At 55.6% G+C, this 24112-nt stretch overlaps 1 protein-coding gene across 2 annotated transcripts; it reads right to left on the minus strand.

Moving 5' to 3' along the window:
* Positions 1 to 59: 59 nt before the first annotated feature.
* RORC (RAR related orphan receptor C) lies at positions 60 to 23733 on the minus strand. 2 transcript variants are annotated; one of them, XM_036866741.1, is made up of 11 exons: positions 23610 to 23733; positions 21300 to 21329; positions 10024 to 10109; positions 9563 to 9704; positions 7801 to 8313; positions 7453 to 7574; positions 6431 to 6563; positions 6195 to 6266; positions 5867 to 5977; positions 4388 to 4497; positions 60 to 1485 (listed from the first exon to the last, which is right to left on the minus strand). In XM_036866741.1, the coding sequence occupies exons 1-11, from the start codon at positions 23647 to 23649 to the stop codon at positions 1324 to 1326; spliced, it is 1521 nt and encodes a 506-aa protein (XP_036722636.1). In that variant the 5' UTR covers positions 23650 to 23733; the 3' UTR covers positions 60 to 1323. The 2 variants fall into 2 exon arrangements, with proteins under 2 accessions (XP_036722636.1, XP_036722627.1); XM_036866732.1 differs by having other exon boundaries at positions 6159 to 6266.
* Between the last annotated feature and the right edge of the window lie 379 nt (positions 23734 to 24112).

Genomic DNA, 24112 nt, shown 5'->3' on the forward strand with positions numbered 1-24112 from the left:
CAGGTTAGGGTTTATGTTTACCCTCCCCTGAGAGGAAAAAAAACAAAACAAAACCGTCCTGACCACCTGCTGTTTATCCCTCAGAGGAGGGCTCACAGCTATTTATAAAGGCAAGAGAAGTTCTCGGGCAAGATCACGGCTGGAGAAACAGGTCTCCTTCACCCTGCCAGACTTGGTGGTACCCAGGCACAGAGTGGTGGAATCTCATCTGCTGCCTTTCTCCATAACGAGAGCAGGGCTGGAGGATGGGGCCCAGACAGTCCTCCGGGGGTCTGTCCTTGGCCTTCTGACTTATCAGTGTCCAGCCATCTCTTCTTTTAGGGTTTCCTTTGACAGAAGACAGCCGGGGCTGGGATAGAGTTTGGGCCACCCCACGTCTAAGATTGGTGAACTGGGGCACCAGGTGAAAATGTTCTGGGGTCCCTCAGGATTGGGATCTTCCCTGAGGCCGCTAAGTTCCTCTGATCTGTGACCTCAAGGAAGACAGAGACTGTGTCAGATTAAATGCGTCTATAGAGCTGCATGACTACAGGTTAAGTGTGTGAGTATGTGTTTCACATGTATGTGAACGTGTGTCTCTGATCAGATTTGTGTAACCACTAAAGTCTATTTTTAAAGTGCACATAAGAAGTTTGAGTTCTAACTCTCTGTCTGTCTGTCTGTCTGTCTGTGATGCTCTTGGCCTTCGTCATACCCTATCCTTATACCCAAATCCCATAAAAATATTATCCCCAGCCCCTCCCTTACCCCCATCCTGTCCTTACCCTCCACATATCTAGTCTTTTTTAGACCCCAGGGTTCCCAACAATTTCCTTGCTGAGCTGGGAGGAAGGGGGAAGGCAGAAAATCTAAAGATCCAGATTCATGTTATATACAGGTCCTTCTGGGCTCCAGATGCCAGTCTCTGAGCTTGATGCATCTCCCCAGCCAAAGCCCCCAGGGAAATGCAATGAGGTATTTCAAAGGCCTATTCTTAGCTTCTGAGCCCAGAGTTGAGTTCTGTTTGTCCAGGGTGTCCTGGATCCCCCTGTTGTTCTGAGGACACCTAGGTCCTCCTAGAGGTCCTTGTATCCCACCCCAGGTCTCCCAGAAGCTGAGAGGGGCCAGGACAAAGCTGAGGCTGGAGATGGTGTTCCTCCATCCCCACCCTCTAGCTCTTGGCCCGCTGCCAGGCAGGCTGGTGGGCAGAAAGCCAGTCTCCGCATTTGCTCACCCCCCCCAAAACAGGCAGAGACCACCCTCCAGGGCGCACAGGAAAGGAAAAGGCCAAGGGGAAGGTGAGCCACCAGGCTCTAGGGAAGGGAACGGAGTCCCTCTTCCAGGTCACTTGGACAGCCCCTCAGGTGACTCGATTTCAGTGCTGAAGAGTTCCTTGTAGAGCGGAGGGAAAGCAGCTTGGACCACGATGGGGTGGAGATGCTGGAAGGTTTGCAGCTTTTCCACATGCTGGCTACACAGGCTCCGAAGCTTCCCCTTGGGTGGCAGCTGGACATGGGTTCATGGGGAAGGAGGGTCAGTACTACAGCTCTGTCCCCAGAGCAGAGATGTGCCCCCATCCTTCCTGGGCTGGGATAACTCTCCTTGCTTTCTCCCTGCACACTTGGCACTTGTGGAACAGCCAGATCCCTTTGGTAGGGGTAGGTCTGTGTTCAGGCAACTGGAGGCTAGCGAGAACTGCTATGGGACAGGTACATGTTTTCTGGCTGAAACCCGCAAATGGTGTTCCTGCTACTCCTAAGATGAGCCCTGTTAAAGACTCTCTAACTCACACTTTATGCTTTTATAATAGTGAAATTCTGTCACTCTCTGTTATACAATGTTACGTGCCTCTTTGCCTTTGTTGATACTGTTCCCCTCCCCTGGAATGCCTTTCCAATTCTTCTGTGCTTGGCTAATTCTTACTCACCTTCAGTGTTACCTCCTCTAGGACTATTTCCCTGGATTAAGGGCCCTTCCTTTGGGTTTCCCTCTGTGCAGCACTGAAATCCCATTTTAGGAAAATGATCCAATTTGTCTGTCTCCCTACCCTAGATTTAAACTCCTTAGGTAGGGTCTCTCTCTCTCCCTTCCCTCCCCCCCTCTGTCTGTATCCTCTGTACCTATCAAGCTGCTTGCACATGGCAAATGCTCAATAACTGTTTGTTTGGACTAAGCAATTTCCAAGCAGGTACCCAACACTGCAAATAGTAAACCAACACTGCCAGCACTCAGCCGGTGGAGGGGAATGAAAAAGGCCCAGAGAGCCATGAGGAGACAGAGGCAGGGAGACCTCGCTGGAGAAAGGCTGAGAAAACCATTTATCTTCTGCAGTTTCCTGTATAACCAAGTGAGCCTTAAAAATACCTCTCACCAGCCACCCCCTTTTCCCCAGCTTAGTTGCCTAGGAAAGGGACAGTCAGGGAAGAGCAGGCAGCATGGGATCCCTTGAAATCTCTTGAATTCATCCTCTTTTCATTCCTCCTGCTTTATTTTGCGTTTGTCTGGGCTATTGCAGTAGCTTCATTCATTCATTCTTTCATTCATTCTTTCATTCATTCTCAAATATTTGTTGAGACCCTTTTGGCTAGGAACTGTGATGGATTGTGGTGATAGATCAGTGAAGAAAATAAAATCTCTACCTTTATTAAATGTATATTTTAGTGAGGGAGCCAGAAAATAAATATATGTTAGAAAACTTCTTTAAAAAACAATAAAGCAGAGTGATGGGTAGAGGGCTTTTTGTATGGGGTGGTCTGGGAAAACCTCTCCAGAATGAAGGGATGGAGCAGGCCATTTGGAAAAGTAGGGGAAGAACCTTCCAGGCAGCTGGAACAGCAAAGTCCTGAGAAGCAACCGGGCTTGATGTGTTCAAGGAATAGCAAGGAGGCCAGTGTTGCTGGAACGGGTGACTGAGAGGGCAGTGGAAGGAGATGAGGTGAGAAAAGAAGTCGGGGGTCAGACACATCATGAGGCCAGTAGACCACGACACAGACTCTAGATTTGATTTTCAGCATGATGGGCAGCTCTAGGAGCACTGTGAACAGTGCTGTGTGGCTGCCGTAGGACAGACAGGGATGGAGCAGGGGTCCAGTTAAGGAGGCCTCTTTAATGGTCCAAGTGAGAACTGACAGCTAGGGGGTAACAGTGGGAGGTGATGTATTCTGAAGGTGGATCCAACAGAGATTTGCTTTCCAACTGCTCTCTCAGGTTCTCCTCCTCCTAATCTATTCTACCAGACTTGAAGTTTATTTAGGGCAGAGCCTGTCGTTTAAGGCATTTCTGTATTCTCAGCACCTAGCACTCTGCCTGGCACATAGCAAGTGCCCATTGCTTGAACCATTACATAAATGGTTCCTTTACACTGGTTCCAAATTAAATTGCCTAAATAATAGCTCTGATGATATCATTCCTCTAGCCTTTGGTGCTCTCCATTGCCTGGAAATAAAGTCTTAACTCTTTAATATGGCCTTGAAAGTCCTCTCTGATTTGCTCCTTGACCTAATTTTCAAGCTTGACTTCTGCTACTTCCCTGCCCCCATCAATCTATCCCAGCTCCTGACCTTACACTTTAGTCAAAATGTTCCATGAACTATTCTCCGTATATGCATTACCTTGCCTCCTTATTTTTGTCCATATTTTTCCCTAAGCTTGGAATGCCTGTCCCACCCCCTGAAGGCCCGTTAAAATCTTACATATTTCATGGCCTAGTTTAAATGCCACCTCCTCTAGGAAGCATTTATGACCCACTCCTTTTACCCTCAAGTTATTTTTAATCTCTCTTCCATGCTCTCACATTTCCCCAATATCTCTTACTGTAGTACTATATTAGGGGCACAGGGATACAGTAGAAACAGCCCTGGGATTAAACCTTACATTTATCACTTATGATTGCATAAAATTGGACAAGTCATTTAAGTTTCCTTATCACTACAGGGAGATTTTAACACCTATCTTACTGACTGAGTTGTCATAAAGATGAGCATATCTGTGAAAGCACTTTGTTAATCGCATTATTATTATATCCCATAACACATTCTCCTCTGTGTTAGGGTCATTGGTACACGAGTCTCTTCTTCACAGCAGATTAAAAACTCTTGGTGGGGGTAAGGACGGCATCTCTGTATCTTTCCATTCCACGGTACAAGCAGGTGCTGGGTAAGCGGTGGCTCTATTAAACTGAATTGTTCCCTGGAGGTCCCTCCCAATTCCAGGCTCCCTAACTTCCCATCTTTACCCACATGGAAGTGACTGATCAGTCCCCTTGCCCCCAGGCTGTTGCAAGCTCTCTCACACAACTTAGCACTCAAGCACTTCCTCCTCTGGACCCTCAGACCATGGCCCTCACAAGCCGTGATGTCACAGATCTGGCACTGGGCCTGACCTCCTCTGTCCCAGGGACTGCTCCTACCTTTGCCAGGATGCCGTGGCGATGAGTCTTGCAGAGATGATGATGAAAGGCCAGCTCCAGATTGTACTGCAGCTGTTCTACTTTCCTTTTCTCTTGGAGCCCTGGCCGGTCTGAAGGAGGGGATGGGACCATAGCAAGAAAAAGAAAGAGCATGGACGTTAACTTCCCCAAAAGAGTGTGTCATTCTGGACATCTGTGCTGAATATAGATCTTCCTAGCTGAGTGAGAGAGAGTGTAAGTGTGTGTGTGTGTGTGTGTGTGTGAATGTGTGTGTCTTGGTTTGATAATGGTAAGCTATGGGGCCTTGGGCTGGGCTAGCTTTCTACAAGGAAAACTGGAGAGAGATGAAAGGGATAAGACATTCCAATCTCCCAGTTCCAAGCTGCCCTATCCCTGGTACCCTGATATTTCACATAGCTAATTCAAAGCTAGGCACTAAAACTCTGCTGTGGGGAAGAAAAAAAAAAAAAAAGTTCTCTCTTCTTCCCCGCCACCTGGCAGGGATGGCCCCAGATAGGAAGATGGGCTTTGTGAAGCCACCTAGGTCAGCATCAAGGCCTCTGCAGCAGTCTGTGGCTAACTTCAAGAGACAAACCACCTTTTGCCCTGACTCCATAAAATACCCAGAAGTCATCTTTTAAGTCTTTATTTCCAGTTCAAGGGGAATGTTTAGGTCTCTACTCATTGGCAGAGCCAGAAGACTGATAATCTTGGTCTGCAAACTAGGGTTAGCAGCTCAACCCACTTCCCCAGGTTCTCTGAATCCTTAGCATTCAGCTGGCTCACCCAGCCCACTCCATTCCAGTGGAGCGGACATCCAGAGTCCTGCCGTGACGGCATGTTGTCTTTTGTTTTGTTTTGTTTTTCATTTCTGTTTCTGGCTGCGCTACGGGGCTTGTGGGATCTTAGTTCCCCAACCAGGGATTGAACCCATGCCCTCGGCAGTGAAAGCGTGGAATCCTAACTACTGGATGGCCAGGGAATTCCCGATGGCATGTAGTCTTGAAATGAGTTCACACAGAGCAGCGATTCTCAAGCTTGGTGGCACATTACAATCACTTGTGAGAGGCTGTTAAAACTTCTGGTGTTCCGGCAGCACCCCAGATCAATGACCTCAGAGTCGCAGCAATCGGTTTTAAAGCTCCCCAGGTGATTCCAACGTGTGGCCGCAATGGAGTCACTGACAGGGACTCACAAGCAGACTAATTTCTCCCAGGGAAATGGCTCACTTCCTCTCTTCCTCGCGTCTCCCCACTTCTCCAACCCCACCTGCGCTGCTCTTTTCCCTCTGTCAGGCTCCTCTGTGTCTTTATTTTAACTCATATTTTTACAGCAATATTCAGGGGGGCTCATTCAGCTCTTTAAAGTGACTTGCCAGATTTAACCACAAGCGAAGGTCCAGACTCTTCAGTATCTGTTGCGCCACCCCCCCCCCCCCCACTGCCTGAATGTCCTCTACCCAAGCCCAGTGACACTCACTGGCATTGATGAGGACGAGGGCCGTGTAGAGGGCAATCTCGTCCTCGGAAAAATGCAAGGCACTCAGGGAGTGGGAGAAGTCAAAGATGGAGCTGATGAGCTCGCTGCAGCCTGGTGGGGTGGAAACGAAAGAGTGAGCAAGGTGGGTGAGGCCACAGTGCCCGAGGACACCCGCCCCTTGGTGTTTGGAGCAGAGCGGGCAATCTGTCCTGAAAAGAGGGGGCCCTGGGTCTCCAAGCCTCGGATGGGGTTGGCATCCGACTCCTCTCTCTCATTTCCCCCTGCCCCTCACCCAAGGCTCGGAAGAGCTCCATGCCACCGTATTTGCCTTCAAAAAAGACTGTGTGGTTGTCGGCATTGTAGGCCCGGCACATCCTGACCAGCACCACTTCCATGGCTCCTGGGGAGTGGGGAGAAAGGCAGGTACACCATCAAACACGGCCAGGAATCTGTCTCTGTCTCCCTCAGTGTCCCAGTTCCCTTAAGTCACCTCCCTCCACTCAGCCCTGCCCGTTTCCTCATCTGTCCCCACTGCCCCCAGGCCTGCCCCCTCTCCCTGGGCACCTGCTTTGAGTAGCACGATCTGGTCATTCTGGCAGAGCTCCATAAAGCCCGAGAGCCTCTTAGCGAACTCCACCACGTACTGAATGGCCTCGGTGAGGCGGTGGGCACAGCGTTCCCACATCTCCCACATTGACTGCAGGGAAGGAGGGGGTCCCACTGTAGCCCTCTTTATGACCCCGGGCCCCCCCGCCAAGGCCCTGGGAACCCAGAGAGATAAACTGCAGGGGGTAGATTCTGAACCACCACATTCTCAGCACCCATGTTTTTAGCCTATTCTTAGCACAAATGTGCACTCCAGGTTAATTCCTGTCACTTGGACGCACTTACTGAGCGCCCACCAGCCACTGGTGCAGAGTTAGCTGTTGTGGGGAATTAACAAACGTCTGAGATACAGCTTTGCCCTCAAAGAGTGTGCATCTTGTTGAGGCGACTAAGACATACTCAAGTTCAGTACCAAACAAGTGCTTTTAGCGCAGGAGGTGTTGTCAGAGTGACAGGAGGGAGAGAACAAGCTTTGGAGCCCGATGGATCTGAATTTGCTTTCAGATCCACTGCTTTGCGACGAGGAGTAAGTCTACGAACTCCTCTGAGCTCAGTTTTTCGGTCCATTAAGAACAGAGATAGAGGCCAGCCTCATAGGTTGGTTGTCCTTAGGGTCAAGGATAATTTATGTAAAGCGCTCAGCACAGTGCCTGGCAGAGAAGGAGCGTTTAACAAATGCTGCTCAGGATTCTGACTCTTGTCGTTGTTGACGGAGGAGGAAGGAGCTTAGGCCGAGGTCTGTTCGCCAAGGTCGGCGTGATGGGGGAGGTAGAATGAAGGCCGCGTAAAATGACCATAGGCAGGAGCTAAGGAGAAGCTCTCATCCAACTGCTAGGGTGCGTACTTAACAGCGGTACCCACTGTGTCTTTCTGGGATACCCTGCCTCGCCCCAGCCCACTTGCGTGTGCAGGTGGCTGTCTCTGGACCCCCCAGTGGCGGTGGGAGGTCCTCCCTTCCCCGCGCGGTCCCCTGGCCTCACCTTCCTCTGGTAGCCGGCCACCTCCTCTCGGGAGAAGACGGTGGAGCGCTGTCCGAGCAGGTCCTCCAGCCGCAGCTGACACGTCTCTCGGTAGGACTTACAAACGTTCTGCACCAGATGCTCTGGGGCCGGAGGAGGAGGAGGAAAGCAGGGGCTCGATCTCAGCCAGCTCCTACCCTTCCCGTACAAAGGGCACTCCTCTGCCTGGCCTAGCCCCGCTCTGCCTCCCCCCGAGGCCCCTGTGCACGTCTGGTTTACAGAGGGTGCTGACTAGGGCCCCTTTCTTGGAAGCCCCTCCCTTATCTTCCTCCCCCTCCCTTCTCCCCAGCTACCTCCCCAGGGGCTCACCAATCTCCGTCAGGGAGGCATAAGGCGCCTCTGGGGTGCTGCGGAAACTGGGGCTGAAGTAGCTGTCCGGGCCCCGTCCTGGTTCCCCAAGCCCAGGGTGCCTGGGGCCCTCGAAGTGGAGTCCACACCTGTCAGGGGCCGGCTGGCTGCCTGTGCCATAGCAGTTCTCTCTGCCCCCGGCCTTGCCCCGCTCAGGGCTGTATTCCAGGTGGTACGAGGCCCCGTTGAGCCCGGCCTTGGCCAAGCTGTTGGAGTAGGAGGGCCCGCAGCCTGGGGCTCTCAGGAGACTGGGGGGACAGGCTGAGGCCTCCGGCAGGTCAGGCGAGGAGCCCAGGGGCAGCTGCCCATCTGGGAGCCCCAAGGTGCAGGCGAGGGGGTCTGCTCCTTGGGCTCCTGCAGGAGGGGTCTTGGCCGCTTGTTCCCTCTGCTGCTGTTGCCGCTGTTGCAGTTGTTTCTGCACCTCAGCATGCAGGCTGTCCCTTTGCTTCTTGGACATGCGGCCAAACTTGACAGCTGAAAGAGGTTTGGGGATCAGGAGTTTTTGAGGGGGGAGGACAGGGTACAGGGCAGAGTGAGTAGGCATCTAGATCATCACAGGATTAACTTGCTGCTCCCTGAATAGCTGACTCCCAGCAGAGCTTCTCCAGTCTTGCCTGAGAGCCTCCCTTCAGGGCACTTTTGTTCAAGACCCCTCCCACCTCTCACTCTGGTTTGCTTCGGGGCTCGGTCCAGCCCAGACATTTCAGTCTCCCGGGCAAACTCTCCTGGCTCCAAACCAGCTTCTACTGGTGGCAGAATGCAAGCAATGAGTCCTGACTGAGGGCCCTGGCCTCGTGATATGGGGCTGGGGGTGGCTGAGTGGGGGGCCTCGAGCTGTATTGGGGTCACCTCGCCTGTCTAGGAGGGTCGGAGGAAGAGGAGAGCCGAGAATGCAGGTCCCCCTGTGGTCAGGCCTGCAGGCTCCCTGGTGACCTAGATACTCACCACAGCCCAACCCAGGCTTCGCGGCTGGTTTCTGAACATCCTCTTCTGCTCTCTCTTTCCTGCCTTTTCATTTGCCCGCCACCCCTCCCAGGTGTGGGGACACAGCCCCTCGTCGCCCCGCCTGCCCCTTTGTAACACTGCGTGTTTCCTTTCACTTTGTTATTTTGGGCGCTGAAAAGTGCTGACAGGCTCCTTCTGGCTCCTCATCACCTCAGGTCTCCCCCAGCCCCGGCCTGGGCTCCTTCTGTGGTGTTGCCGGGGGAGCAGTTTGGGGGCTGTGAGGGGCAGTGGCTGAGGAAGGTGGAGAAAAGCCTCCAGGAACAGCCGGCCTCCCCAGCCTCAGCCTTCTGGGCTGTTCTCAGGCCAACTCTGGTCCCATTCGCAGCCACCTCCCCCTGGCCCAGGCTGGGGATGGGGCACTAGGGAGGGAGACGGAGCTGGAACTGGAGCCATGGGGCAGGAGGGAAAGATGTGGAATGCGGATGGGATCTGGGTCACAGGGGAGTCGGGTGAGGAGACTCCATCCCGAGGAAGGAGAAAATGAAGAGTCTGGGACCTTGGGGAAAGGAGGGTTGTTGTAGCAGAGCCTGAAGCTGGGCACTGTGAAGACCTTTGTTGAGGGTAGCCTGCCCACTGCCATGGTGAACAGTGGAAGAGACAAGGGCCTGCCAGAGGGAGGGACGGAGCCCCCGAAGGGCGTTCTAACCCCTGTCTGGCACAGCAGGTCAGGCTGCCCCTCTGGAGACTGAAGCCCCGTGGGCTGCCCGCTTGGCCTCACCGTCTCGGGACATGCCCAGGGCCAGGCATTTCTGCAGGCGGCAGTGCTGGCATCGGTTTCGGCTGGTGCGGTCGATGGGGCAGTTCTGCTGACGGGTGCAGGAGTAAGCCACATTACACTGCTGGCTCCGGCGGAAGAAACCCTGGGGAAGGCAGGTGGGGACCAGGGCTGCGGATCCGGGCCAGGCCCAGCTCAGTCCCAAGTGCCTGCAGCCCGCAAGCTCTAGCCCCACCTTTTCCAGATCTTACACGACGCCTCAGTTTTCTCCCCTCCGTTGTAATCTGTCCTGCAATCACTTCCCTAGTTGAAGACAAGGCCCTCCTGTGCGCCGGGCTCTCCAGGCAAGGTGCCACCCGGGTAGCTCTCTAGCTGTCTCAGGAGACCAGCCCTGCAGGCAGAACAAAGGCCGCCGAGGCCCCTCTCCCCACCTCTGAAGAGACTGTGTATGTGTGTGTACTCACCTTGCACCCCTCACAGGTGATAACCCCGTAATGGATACCAGATGATTTGTCCCCACAGATTTTGCAAGGGATCACTTCGATTTGTGCTAGAAGAGGGAAAGAGCAGAGGTCAGCCCAGGAGCCTTCGGTGTATCCTACCGCCTGTACCTGGGGGACAGATACAGGGACACGGTGCTTCCCCTGCTTCCCTCCCCCGCTCCAGCTTGCTGTTTCCCTCTTGCAAGACGGATGAAGGAGTGAATGCCAAATGCCACTCAGCAAAGTGTCTGTGGAGACTGTTTTAGTTTCCCGGGCTGGCCGGGGGTTGTATCAGTTCTACGGGGGCAGAGAAAGCAGCTGCAGAGGCCACCTGTTCAGCCCTTCAAGATGAAAAGCTCTAGTTGCCTCCCTCTTGCCTGGGGACCTAGGAGTCCTCATGGCTTCACAACACCTGCTTCCCGCCCAGGGGGCTTCCTCTGTGCCGCCCTCCCCCACTGGGGCTCGGCCCACAGGGGCAGAGTGTGGGGCATGGTGGGAAGATGTGGTCCACCAGGCAGGAGGCACCTGGGGGACAGGTAGAGATGCCAGCCATCCTCGGCTGGGCAGTGAAGGCTCAGGGAGGGGCTGTGCAGAGACCACGGGCCGAAGGGGGCAGGGTCCACTGGGTGGGCCCCAGAGAGGGTAAGGAGAAGCCGAGATGGAGCCCAGGAAAGTGGGGTCAACAAGCCAGCTCTGCTGGATGTCTGAGAGCCAGGGAGCGGATCAAACAGGCCTCCTAGGTTCCTGGCCCCAGAGCAGAGGGTGGCTGTGCGAGTCTCCACGTATGAGAGTGTGCATGCTTACGTGTGTACGAGGGCCTCTGCGTCCAACTGTGTGCGCACGAATCATGAAGGTTAACACTGGCTGGGACTACGGACCATCAAATTCAACCTCTTTTTTTCCTTCACAGATGAAGGAATAGGCCAAATGAGATCAGGTGGTTGGCCCAGGTTCATACCGCTAGTTTACCCAGGAGCTGGGTCTATATCCCAGTTCCCCATAGCTTTCCATTCGGCTGTTCTGTGTATATGACTTTTGGGGCACACACATCAGTGGGCATGTTGCATGTTTGAAGGAGTGCTCATGTGTGTGTGTGTGTGTGTGTGTGTGTGTGTGTGTGTGTATGTGTACACATGAAAGGTACATGTGGTTCGTGAGCCAATAGGCATGTCTGCTTGAGCCAGTGTGCACACGTGCATATTTGTTAGTGTTTGTTCACTGGCTGCTAGGACCCCCCTCTCTCCCACTGAGCTCACTATAACCTACCTCCCCGCTCCCTTCACTGTGGTTGGTTACTGGCCCCAGGTTTGCCCCATCCTTGTCAATGCCCACAGCTCTCTGCTGAGTTTCAGGGACCAGGCATTGGCCTCCCCCCAGCCAATCTTTGAAGGCACTGGGCAGAGCTGGTGTCCCTTTTAGGTGTTTTCATCACTCCTAAGGGCATGTGGGTCTCTCCTCTGACATTGCTAACCTGCTGCCTCCCTTCCGAGGGGGCATGCCTGGGGTGGAGCATGTCATAAATTGGTCTAGGACCGTAGCCCCTTCTCATCTCTGATCCCAAGGGTCAGAGGAAGCAGCAGCCTGCCTATAGGGCAAATCCACAGTCCTGTGAACTCTCCTCTGGTCCAGGCCTGGACCCTGGTTGCGTGTAGGACCTGCTGATGTGAGGTGGGGAGGGTGACCATGGCTCCGTGGCACTCCCTGAAATATTGTTTCCGTCATCCTTAAACCATCATCCCCTCAGGCTAGCCTTGAGCTGAGTCAGAGTAAGCAGCTGCCTTCTCACGGGGGACGGGGTGCATAGGTGTCTGAAGTCCCTCCATTAGAGCTCGAGCCTTCTCCTCACCCCCAGCCCCACTAGTCTGCCCAGCACCCACACAATAGGCTGTGATCATCCAGGACAGACAGCAAGGGAGCTTTCAGATTCTTTCCAGTAAATTAAGAGCAGATTGGAATGAATGGAGGGAAGAGAGAACAAGGTGGGGGGATTGGGTGCCCGGAAAAGGGGCAGAGAACGTGGGGGCACGTGCACATCTAGCCACTGGATTCTCTGGGTCTCAGTTCCTTTGCCAGTAAAAGGTAAGCATAGCCTTCACCGCCTGTCCAGGGGGTGATGGGCGGTAGCACCGTGGGTATGTGGTATCACCTGCGGAAAGCGCAGCGCGGCCGCGAGCACCGTGTGTGCTGGCTACCACCAAGCACAGCAGTGGGCACAGAACCCAGAAGGCATTTGAGGCCCAAGAGAAGTGCTTGTGCCCTGTGGAGTCTGCCCTTGCCTCTCCCCAACGCATTTCCTCTCCAACACCGTGGGATCTCTCTCCTCGGTGGCCTTAAGCCCAGAGTGGGCAGAAACCAACATGGGTCACCCAAAAAAGTAAGCGGGAGGGAGACTAGGCCAAGCCGCAGTGGGAACTCGGGCTCCAGCCCAGTCCTCAACCACAGGCCTCCCTGCCTCTTCCCTTCTCCAAGAGCCACATCCGTGTGCGTGTGTGAGCTGACCACACGGGTAACTCAGACACATCTCTCTGCCCCACAGCCTGACTCACTGCTGGTCCTGGCCCTAGGAACCTCACAACAGTGTCACCAAGACCTCGCCCTTCTCATAGGATGATGTGGCCAGCCACAAACCACCTTCACAAATACCCATGTTTGGGGGACACCAGAGTTTAGACCCCGGCCACCAGGCCAGCCACTCCCCCATGCTCCCCAACCATAGTCCGAGACAGAGGTACACAGTGAGGCAGGCACCCAGGGAATGAGACAGGCACATAGGATCAGGGGTTTCGGGCTAGAGGGTCAGACCCTCTAGCCGCTGAGCTAGAAAGACCAAGAGTTTGGGGACCAGGAGACAACAGAGACAGACCCAGAGAGAGAGGGAGCCGCAGAAACACAGAAGAACCCACACTCGTGTCCTGGGCCCATGCCCAGCCCCTGGCCCTCTCAGCAGTGTCAGGCCCTCTTATCCTACTCCTCCCTCCTGGCCCTGCCACCTGTCCCCCGGCAATGCCATCTACCCAAAACCTCAAAGAGAAAGTACCGGTGCACATGAGTGTGACTTGTGGAGGAGGGGAGGGGAGAGAACGGGAAGAGGACTGGCAGAGGTGGCGGTGGGGGGAGCCAGAGCTGAAAAACACCTCGGATAGCTCACCTTCAAAACCTCCCCCTCGAGCCCTGTCCCTGAAGCAGCAGGTGGTGGGAACGCAAATTGGGGAGGGGAGCTGAGTAATCACAGGATTACTCAAGCTGTTTCCCGGGAGCCTGGCCTGCCAGGAACTTACCATCTAAGGGCCTGACAGTGCCAGGAACTAGAACCGAGCCGAGGTCAGGAACGTCTAGGCCAGCACGGCTCCTGCGGCAGCCCTCACTCTGCCCGCCCTCACTTGCCGCTTCGGGAAGATCTTTGTAGCTCACACTGTAGCTCTCTCCCAGGGCCCACCAAAGGAAACCCTCCAGTTCCAAGGAGGGAGAAATGCCCCTGTGCGCATGATACCTCCCGAAACCACCTAGTGACTGCGTGACTCTAGACCTCTGAGTCTTAAACAAGATCACCTAGGGAGCTTGTTAAAATGCAGGTCCCTACGCAGCAGGTCTGACGGGGATCCAGGCTCTCCATCTGAACAAGCTCTTGGTTGGTGCCCAAGCTTGCTGGTCCTCACCCTACCTTTCTGAGTAGCAAGAATTTAGTCCCTCTTCCTGTTTATGCCTCTTTCTGGGGCATAAGGGTGGGGTTGGTGGTCTCTTCCCCAGCTCATTCTTGTATCTTCCCTGCCATCCAGTGTGACCTCTAAAACTTTATTCTGACATGGTACTAGGAAAAGAAAATGAATCTCTTCTGGACTGCTTCAGGGATTGAAGGATCCCCAGGGAGCTTCCTCTGGGCACCTCCTGTGTGGGGAAATACGGTAGAGACAAAGTAGGCTGTCCCCCCTCCCGCCAGCCTCCTCTAATCTCACCTTTCTCACAGCTGCGAGATTCATTGATAGGGCTCTTTGAATGCATCCAGAGCCTGGCCCTGTGCCACCTTAGGAAGACAGCCCTGGGCCCTGTCCAGGTGCCCTACGCCACAGAGAGGAAGTGGTGGGAGCAAAGGAGGGGCTGCAACCCAGGGGGATCTCTCCCCTCAAACCCCGGAACCACCCCCCAGCTCTGGTAGAGAAAGGATGCAGCCAGGGGAACCTTGGGGTCCTCGTCTTCTCCTGGTGCCCCATCAGTCTAAAGCTAGGCTTTTCCTCTTTTCTCTTTCTCTCTCCTTTTCTCCAATGGACATTGATTAAGGGGGAGTAATAAAGATAGACATAAGCACTGACTGAATTCTTATTCTGTGCCAGGCGTTACATACATTTTTCATTTAATGATCACAGCAATCCTGTGAAGTAGGTACTATTTGTATTGTCCCCATTTTACAAATGAGAAAACTGAGTCCAGGGGAGAGTAAGCGGCTTGACTAAGGTTACACAGCCAGAAGGGGCAGATCTGGCATGTGAACCCAGGTCTCTGTAACCTGAGAGCCAGTGTCCCCAACTATTGAGCCATATACTCTATAAGGATGAGACACCCAAATGCACTGGGCAGAATGGGATGGGGGACAAGGTTACCGGCTGCAGGGGAAAGTGTGAAGTGAGGGGGTGGGCTAGGAACGGAATTCAGGGAGGACACCCGTGGAACTAAAGCCAAGACTCATGTCTAGTCTAAAGATCCAGAGAGACGTTATTCCCTCTGTCCCACACCTTCTGTGGTGCCAGCCCCCTCCTGCCTTTACCCTTGGCTTCTAAGGCCAAGGAGGCATGGCTCGCCCATCCCACCAGAGCTCCTGACTTGGGGCTACTCGGGAGACCACAGCTCCCTTGGGGTGTGGCCTGGCTTTCACACACCTTGGTAGGTCTCTCTGCAGGAACGAATGAGTGAGTGGGCAAGAGGAATGCATCTCTTTTCTTAGCTTAGGGCCCCCTCACCCCACAGCCAGAACTAGTCCCTCTCCTCCCACGGAGACCACAGCTCCGACCAGGGAACCCCTGTGTACCCCAGCCTGTCACCAGCCTCCCTCCTTTCTCAGCTCTCAGTTCCCGCAGCTTCTGCAAAGCTGGAAACCACGGCGGTGGGCTCCGCCACAAAGAGCAGGAGGGGGAGGGTTGGGTTGGGGGTCAGGAGAGAAGCAGTTGTCCCTGGTGAATGCTCCTCCCTGCCCATGGTGAGAATTTTCTGCTGATACACCCAGATCCCAGGCTGAGAAAGTAGTGAAGCTAAAACTCAGGTGGGCGAGGGAGAGTCTGGGGTTTTGAAAAGCCACGAAAGACAGCCAGCCACCTGAAACCCCCCGCTTGGTGCCCTGCCACCCCCGCAGTCTGGGACAGGAGAAAGGAGGGGAAACAAAAAAACTGAGTGAAAACAACCAGTGGCTGGGGGGAGGGCATGAATCACCAGGAGGAAGCTGTGAGGAGCGGGAGCCCAGACGTCACAATCAGCGGCCTTCCCGGCCTCCGGGCTGCATCTCCTCTCCAGAGTGCCTCTGCTGGGGCAGGAGACCAGTGGACCCAGAAGGACCCTGGCTCTGGCCCCGAGGCCCTGCCCTGTTGCCGTCCCTCCTCCCAGATAGACATCTCCATCCTTTCTGAGCCCAGAGGCCCAGGGAGGGGCAGCACTGCAGCAGCAGGAGGAGTGGAGATTAGATCTCAGAAAGGACTAGTCACTGGGGGACGGGAGGAGACCCCAGGGCTGCCTTTCTTGGAGAGCTCTTAGCATGGGAAAGTCCCCGTTCCCTGTTTGAGGCAGTGGCCTGGGGGCAGGGGAGGGGGAGGGAGCCCCTGGGAGGGGCAGCCGCACCAACACCCACATTTCGTTGCGGTGGGACGGGCTGGGATGCGCCCAACATCTAGGGCCTTGGGCTGGGGGTGTTTGGGGGTCCCGTTAGGAGTGGGAAGAGAGGAAAAGGCGAAGGTGCAACAGTGATGCGAGGAAGGAGGGGGCCCTTCGTAAAGTTCTCAGATGGCCCTGGGCTCTCAGGCTGAGGTCTGTGGCACCCGGGGACTTGGACTTCTTCCTGGCCCATGGCTCCTCATTTTCATGACCAGACTTGAGAGAGATCAGGGCACAGCAAAGACAGGCACGCAACCTCGTACCCCTCGTCCTCCCACCTCCCCATCCAGGCCTAATGGCGGGGCCTCATGTCTATTGGCTCCACACCGTCCGCGCCCCAGAGTGAGCTGGTGGGGCCACCCTCCCTCTGGCTGGCTGGGGAGTCTTTCTGGCTAATGGACATTTCCTCTCTCCTGACCAGCAGGTTGCCATGGCAGAGAGCCTGTATCATTCTTTCAGAACTTCTATAAATCCCATGCCTCCCACTTCCTGCCTTCCTAGACCCGATCAGTACTCAGTGTCTCCCCTCTCCTGCCAGCTCTCTTTCCTCTCTGTCTCTCCCTGCGTCTGTGTGCCTTTCCATCTTTGCATTCCAGTTCTGTCTCAGGCTAGACACCGCAATGTTTTGACTCTCCTGGCATTTCTCCAGTTATATCTCTATCCGGACATCACTCTCTCCCCATGTGTTTCATAGATCTTTCGTCATTTGAGTTTGGCCTCTGCATCTCTCTTTATTTCTTGATCTATTTCTGCTCCTTGTGTGTCTGGCCCTTGGGTCTTTGGGTGTGTCACAGTCCCAAGACCCCAGTGCTCTGCCGGCCCCAGCTAAGGTCAGAGAACATGGTGATGGCTGGTACTCCCTAGGGGGTCAGGGCAGTCAGATAATCTGGGGCTATGAGATACCCAGGGATGTCCAAGTGAGAAGGACCAGTGGTACCAACCCCAGATTGGAGGAGACCCCTCTCTTGCCTACTGCCCAGGGGGATATCATGTAGAGCTGACCAAGTGTCTCCCCTGTCCAGTCCCAAGGACTCCTGCCCTCCTGCCACGCTCTGAAGCACATCTGATCATTGCTTCCCAGGGTGGATTTGCTGATTTGAGACCATTTCTGGGAAGACCGGTTTGCTAACCTTTGCTGCTAATGGGAAGAAGCTAGAAGGGAAACTGAAGCCCCAAGAGGCCCTTCTTCTTGTGGAAGATTTTGGCTCTTCTCCTCACCCCTCCTGACCTGCCCCAGCTCATACACAGGCACTGGAGTCTCTGTCCCAAACGTGGAAGTTAAGCTCTTTCCTTTCCTTGGCCGCCTCTCTGTGTACCCTCTGGGAGAGCTGAGTTTCCTACACTACCCTTGGAGGTGCTTAACTCAGAGACCAGCGCTCTCTCCTTGGTCCTGGGCCCTCAGAACTGGGCGCTTCCCCAAAGTTGGTTTTGTTTTAAAATTCAGCTTACTTGTTTTACAGGAGACAAGGGCCCAATGACTTGCCTAAGGCTACAAGGCTAGTCTGTGACAGAGGTGGCACCAGAACTCGGTCTTTAGACTCAGCCCACGGGTCTTTCCAGGATCTAATATGGCCTCTCTTTTGTGGGTTGTGGGAAGACCCCAGGTTGAGGCTGGGGGTACCTCAGGCCTCAGGCCACAGGGGCATGGGACTTCCCTTTTCCTCCTTCGCCCTGTGCTCTGAGAGGTCCTCTGGCTTCCCTTACAAGGGCGAGTTGCCCACCCCTGCTCTGCTAGAAGGCACAGGGACCCCAGACATCTGCCCACCAGCTGTTGGCCCATGGATCCGGGCCAGGAAACGGGTGAAGCTGAGGGCTTTTTGCTCCCATCTCCACTGTCTGATCCTACTCATCAAACAGGCATCTGAACCTGGGGTGGGGGGAGGGTCTCTTTCTCTCTCTCTTTCTCTCTCTCTCTCTCTCACACACACACACACACACACACACACACAGAGCACCCTGGCTGGATTCCACTTGGTCATCTTGTTCCTGCATTGGGCAGAGAGCGTGATGGCTCAGAGGCCTGGATGCTGGGGTTCTGACCGCCTCTGCCTGCTGACCTGGCTTTACCCTCACTGTCCCACCGCTTCAGGGTACAGCAACTCCTCCGGACTCTTTTCTCACCCTACTCTCAGGCAGTTTGGAGGCACGGAGGGAAACACTGCAGTGAGAGCCAGGGGAGTGAGTTCAGGCTGCCTGTTAATTACCAGCCTCCACCTACTACAGCTGTGTGATCTGGGGTGAAGCACTGGGCCTCTCTGGGTCTCAGTCTCTTTTTTGTAAAACGAGGGGCAGGGTACCTCAGATACTCTTGGAGATCCTTTGCAGAGCCCATGACACAGGAGTTCCTCAATAGTCCCTTTACTGTGGCTGCTCTAAGAGAACCGCTCAGGGAGCAAGACTCCCCGACTATTCCACCCATCTCCCCACAGACCTTGGCCTTGACCGGGACACACCCTGCCAGGGAAGAGCACTCAGCTCTGCTCACACTGTTCCCAAGGTGCCCGTCCTTTCCAGAGGGCCCCAGGCTTCCCCTCTCCCGGGTGGCCCATTCACTTACTTCTCATGACTGAGTCGTGGGCTTTGCCGCCTGGGCTCCCTGTCCTTCTCAGCGGGGGTGTTCCAGGGATGGGGCACAGCTGGCAGTGGGGCTGCGGGCCGCGGCTCTGCACCTAGCTCTCCCCCAATGCTTCTGGGCGGGGGGTTTAAGATCTGCACCCCACAGGTGGCCGAGTGACAACCCCCCCAGCTCCACCCCCCCACCCCTCTGGGGTGTAGCGGGTAGGATGACAGGCGCCCCATGTGGCCAATCTGGGCCTGGGGCAGAGTGTGAGGGGCGGGGCAGCCAATCGCAGGGGGCGTTGGAAAATTCCAAAACCACAGGCGACAGACACACGCGGTAAAAGCTGTTTCCACCCGCCAGGGTAGTTCTGGCTGGGGAGCCGGAATGGAGCTCACGCGAGCCTGGGGCCAGGTCCCTACTCCCCCTCCCCCCGAGGATCCCAGAGCCTGACCCTCTTTGCCAGGTGACTCCAGGGACAGGGATATTTCTAGAGGTAAGTCACAGAATGTCTGCCTGGGGCCACCTGCGACCCTGTGGACTGCCGAGAGCCGAGCTCAGTGAGATGCAGTCTGGGAGGCTGCCCCACCACCTACCATGCTCACGCCCTCCCTACAGACACGGTGCATGCCCTGGGCTAGGGAATAAATGATAATAGCAGCAGTAATAATCATCAGACCAATGCCACGATCTGTAGGAGGGGTTAGTCCATCAGAAATTTCCTCAGGAGCAAAACTGCTGAAATTGGAATGCAGATGATGATGATGATGATGATGATGGCTTAGCTATATGTCAGAAATGGTTCTTAATGTCTTATGTGGATTAGCTAATCCTCAAAAAATACTTTATGTGGTAGGTACCATTATACCTATTTCAAAGATGAGGAAAGTGAGACACAGAGGGGTTAGGTATCTCGCCCAAGGTCACACAGCTAGTAAAGTGGTGGAGTCAGGATTCAAAATCAGGCAGTCTGGCCCCAGATTCCACTCGAGGAATGGGAAGTTTTCTCTGGTTCAGGTCTGCTTACGAGGGTCTCCTGGTGTGCAAATCTGTCTGTAGAGTTTCTTGGCCTTGGGGTCCTTCTGTGGAGCCAGTCAACTTCAGAAGCTCTCTGAGCCTCATATCTGCTCCGTGGGGTACCTCAGCCTCGGGGTTCCCTCTTCAGGATCCCTTAGTAATCAGGCCCCCTCTTGGTCTGGGGGTCCCTCTCGGGTTCCTCCCTTCTTGGGGTTGTCTCAGACCCCCTTTGGGGGGCTGTCTCAATTCTGGAGCCCATTTTTCAGAGCCTCTGGGCCTGGAGGAGGTGTTCATCTCTCCTGGATTCTCTGGGCCAAAACTCCTAAGAGGTCTCTGATCTTGCCGGGACTCCAGGGCTCCTCAGCCTGGCACAAGCCTTTCCCCGCTGGCCTTCCTCGGGCTCTCAGGAGCTGGGCAGTGGCTTGGGGGAGGACACTCATCGGTGGGGGTGGGGTGAGGGTGTGGCTGCACGGGGCCAGTGGGTTGCGAAGGGGTAAGGGGGTGTGGTCCTGGCCGAGGTTTCTGCGGTAAGGGGTTAAGGGTAGGAATGGAGTTGAGGCTCTTCCAGTTCCAGATGCTCCGAAAGTCCCCCATCTCCCCCCACCCACATATGGTCCCTGGTCCTCACCTCCCCCACCTCACCCGCGTCACTCCTTGACCCGCTTTCCTCCCAGGGCCCTGCTCAGCATTTCCGTGGGGCCCTGTGGCTAGGGGCAGGCGAGGCACCGATCAGGATTGTGCTGAGCAAAGCAACCCCCCCACCAGAAGGATGTAGCCTCCCGGTGGCCCCCCAGCCCCTGTCTGACCAGCTCAGGGAGGAGGGTGGTGCTTTTGCCCTCTGAGATCTCTCTGCTTGGAACAGGGAGCTCTAGGCAGTTTTGACAGCAGGAGGAGCCGCAGTGAGCTCTCAGGGGGAACTGGTAGGCAATCCAAGGGAGGGCCATAGAGAAATGCAGGTGGCCTTTCCTACCTCAGAGTTGTCCTCATCAATTCAAGGATGCTTAGAAGGCCTTCCTCAGAGTGCCCTCAGGCTGGTAAGGGCATGTGGCTGGGACATGAGCTTTGAGACCAAGGTGCAGTGGGTGCATTTTCTGGGGGAGTAGCCTCTCCCATGAACTAGGAGGATAGATCTGATGTGTTGAGAGTTCCCTAGAGAGGATGTTACTTGCTAGTATCCACTGGGAAGTCCTTCCTGAGCTCTAACCCCTTTCTCACACGCTGTAGCCTCAGTCTTTCAGGGCCCCAGGACCCAGAGTGTTCCTATCTCTATGTTTCCTACAGAGATGAAGGCTTTCCTGCTCTCTAGCCCTGCACAGGCTGGCCCCAGGCTTGTTCACACCTCGGGATGTGTTAACCACAGAGATGAACACCAAACCTGGCTCTGCCTCCACAAAGCCTGGTGCAGGCTCCCGGAGTCCCTGAGGCCACCCTGCCTCCCCGTCTCCCCGCTGGCCCAGCGATCTGCCCCACCCCCTTGCGGCTCCTGTGCCTCTGTCCAGCAGCTTCCTCTCCTTCTACCATGGCCCGCTTTCACTGTTCTCTCCTTGTTTCTTTGCGATGTTCCCTCTCACTCTTCAGGCTTCTTTCTTATCTCTTCCGATTGCCCTGATCTTGAGGTTTCTTCACCCCTGCCCCTCCTTTCCCCATCTCCCCGTCTCCCCCATTTTTCTAGGCTCCACCTCCCTTCAGGCCCGGACATCTCTGCCCAGCTGCTCCATCTCTGTGCAAGGCACGTGCCTTTCTTTTACACGGACCTCCCTGGAACCCTTGCTGAATTCTTTGCCATCTCTCCACGCCCCAGCACCAGTTCCTACCCCAATTCTCTACTCACAGGTGTGGGTCTTCTTTGCAGCCAGCAGCTCTGTGAAGAGAAGAGAGGGGGTCAGGGCCAAAGGTTGAGGACCACGGAGGACCGAGAGACACTCCCCAATGCCCAGGCCCTCATCCCCACCCCATTCCTTCCCAGCAGAACCTGCCATCTGAGGAGAAGGTAGGACCACCCTCCACTGCACCCCTCTCTTCACTCTCTGCCCTACAGTCACACGAGGCCTCTTCCGGGTCCTCAGAAGTGCCAGGCTCCTCACTACTCTGGGACTGCTCCACAATATTCCTTCTGCCTGGAATGCCCTTCCCTTGCCCCTCCTCAATCTAGATAACTTCTCATCCCCCAGGTTCCTGATTATGTCTTTTCCTTGGAGAACTCCTCCTGCCTTTGTGCTTACACACTCACCACGAGCATTTGAGTTCCTGGTACTCACCACATCATCTCACTGCTATAACTGTGAAATCTGTGAAACGGGGCTTTCCTGCTAGACAGTGAGCCCCATGGAGGCAGGGACCGTGTCTGCCTTGTTCATCTTGTGATTCTGTTGTGCCTGCCCCTTAGAGGTGCACAATAAATACTCCGCAGCTGGAGTTCAATCTCTTGGTTGCTTATTTGTGCCTGAGAGCAGCTGGGAATTCCAGAGGTGTGGTGGTTGAGGGTAGGGTAGTGAGGATGTTAGGGGGAAGAGGAAGGGAGAGCTGCAAGCACAGACTCCTGCTATGCCTCCTGCAGGCTCTGGCTCCACTGGCTCACCAGCCTGCAGAGGACAGGATCCCCCCCCCCCCCCCCCCCGCCCCGCCTCCACCCTGCTGCTGTGTGTGGCTGGTCCAGGGGGAGGGCAGGCAGTAGGGAGCACAGGCGGGTTGATGCGGGGTGGGCAGGGAGGCCCAGACCTCCAGAGGGGCAGCTGCTGAGGGGAAAGCCTTAGCTGGAGCCTCGTTGGAGTTGGGGGGAGTGTGTCACTCATTCATCCATACGGTTAGCTTTTATTAAACACCTACCAAGGGAGCCCCTGAGAAGAAGCTTCCCCTGCCAGGCCTTGGTGCATTTCTTACATCCACACACACGCGGCTCCGCACAGAGCACAGGGCCAGTCTTTCATTTCAGAAAACCCTGCAGGCCTGCCTTATGGCCCCTATAGTTTCCCTAACCTCTGACTCTGCTCTCCTGTAGTTTTCTTCCTTCTACTTGTCCAGTCCTTGACGCCACCCCCACCCGCTTCCGTTCAAGCCCCCCGCACGCACACACACACGCTGTCCCACTGCCCAGGAGATGCTCCTTGCAAGCAGGCTTCCTCTGCTGGCCTGGGCGGGGGCGGGCGAGGGGACTGGAAGGCCTGGGTTCTGCCGGGGGTGGGGTGGGCGGAGGACTGCCCAGAGAGGGAGTGGCTCCATCCGGCCCCTCCCGCCTCCCCACCCATCCTGCCTGGCTCCACCCAGCTTCCTCCCTGACGTGGCACCGTCTCTTTGGCCTCCAGCCTTGCGCCTCAGAGCAGGCCTGGGGTAGGGGTGGTCCCCGTGCTTGCCCCGGCAGTGGAGTTCTTCCTACACCAGGTGGCCCTGCAGCTTTTCCCCTCAGCGCTCACACCTGACCTAGCACGTGGCCCTGGGATCCTACCGAGAGAGTCTCTGAGTTAGACCATCTGCGGGCCCAAGGACCGCCTGACTCTCCGTCCCCCGCTGCCCCTGGCTGAGTGCCCCACATTTTCTGCAGAAAATGAGGCCCCATCCCCCCAGGCCAGCGGGGAGGAATGTGCTGGGCTGGTGGGCAAGGGCGGTGGACAGGGTTCCGTTGCTTTCTCCCCGACCCTTTGTCATCCCTACAGGCAGGACGGCTTCCTCCGTTGCTGAATGAACAGAAGAAGGTGGAGTGGTCAGCCTCCCACTGCTGCCTGGGGTCCCAGCCAGATGAGCAGTGCCTGCCTTTTCTCCCAGGGGGCGCTCACACTTGGGACGTGGACCCTTCCTCCCTCCAGCTTCCCTGACTCTGCTCCCCTCTCTTCCCCCATCCCACCCGTCTCTTCCTTCTTCAGCTCTCCCCTTCTTTCCCCTCCCTGTGCTTCCTGTCTCTCTCCCTTCCTATTTCTCCTCCTCTGGCAGGTCCCCAGCCCCCCCTCCCATTTCTCCTTCAGTCTCTATCGAGACCTGTCCTTTCTCACCGGCCTGCCTTCCGCTGCCGACTCATCTTTCTCTCCTTCTCTCTTTGCTTGCCCCTCCTCCCTCCTCACTTCCCGACCAGTCTCTTGCCATCTCTCCCTCTCCTCTGAACCTCCTGGCAGCCCCTTCCACCTGCCTGCAGGGCCGTAGGGCCTCTTACCCTGCGAGGCTCGGTGGTGTCTCTGTGGGGCCCTGTCCATGGGGCAACTCCCTTGGTGCCGTCCTTGCTGCCCTGGCTGCCCAGGAGGGCAGGGAGCAGGGCCCAGGGGAGGGCAGAGGGAGGAGGGAGGGAGCACCTGGCCCAGCATCAGGCAGGGGAAAGGAGTGGCTGGCAGAGCATCCTGGCATCAGGAGGGGACAAGGGGAGAGATGGGAGGAACAGAGTTTGGAGCCTTGAGGAGAAACAGGTTAGGTGATGGGAAGGGGGCTAGCGTTTATCGATCACCTTCTGTGTGCTGGGCCCTTTGCCGGTCACTTTATGGAAATCCGTGATTTTCTCCAATCCTCCCAACATCCACCATGGGGCCAGCATGGCTGCTCCAGATAGCTATGTGGTGCTTATAAGCCAAGTGATGCTCAAAGATAGTCATGAGTTGCCCAGGGGCTTGCACAGGACAATAAGCGGCTGAGCTGTGATTTGAACCCAGGTCTCTGTGACTTTAG

This window comes from Balaenoptera musculus, chromosome 1, assembly GCF_009873245.2.
Source record: "Balaenoptera musculus isolate JJ_BM4_2016_0621 chromosome 1, mBalMus1.pri.v3, whole genome shotgun sequence".
Taxonomy (NCBI): Eukaryota; Metazoa; Chordata; class Mammalia; order Artiodactyla; family Balaenopteridae; genus Balaenoptera; species Balaenoptera musculus.

Bases quoted from the DNA above. Each gene is read 5' to 3' on its own strand.
- RORC (XM_036866732.1), bottom strand. From the start codon at position 23,649: ATGGACAGGGCCCCACAGAGACACCACCGAGCCTCGCAGG. The intron at 6,564-7,452 runs GTGAGGCCAGGG...CCTTCCCTGCAG, and splicing joins TGGCCGGCTACCAGAGGAAG to TCAATGTGGGAGATGTGGGA. The intron at 5,978-6,158 runs GTGAGGGGCAGG...CCACCCCACCAG, and splicing joins GGAGCTCTTCCGAGCCTTGG to GCTGCAGCGAGCTCATCAGC.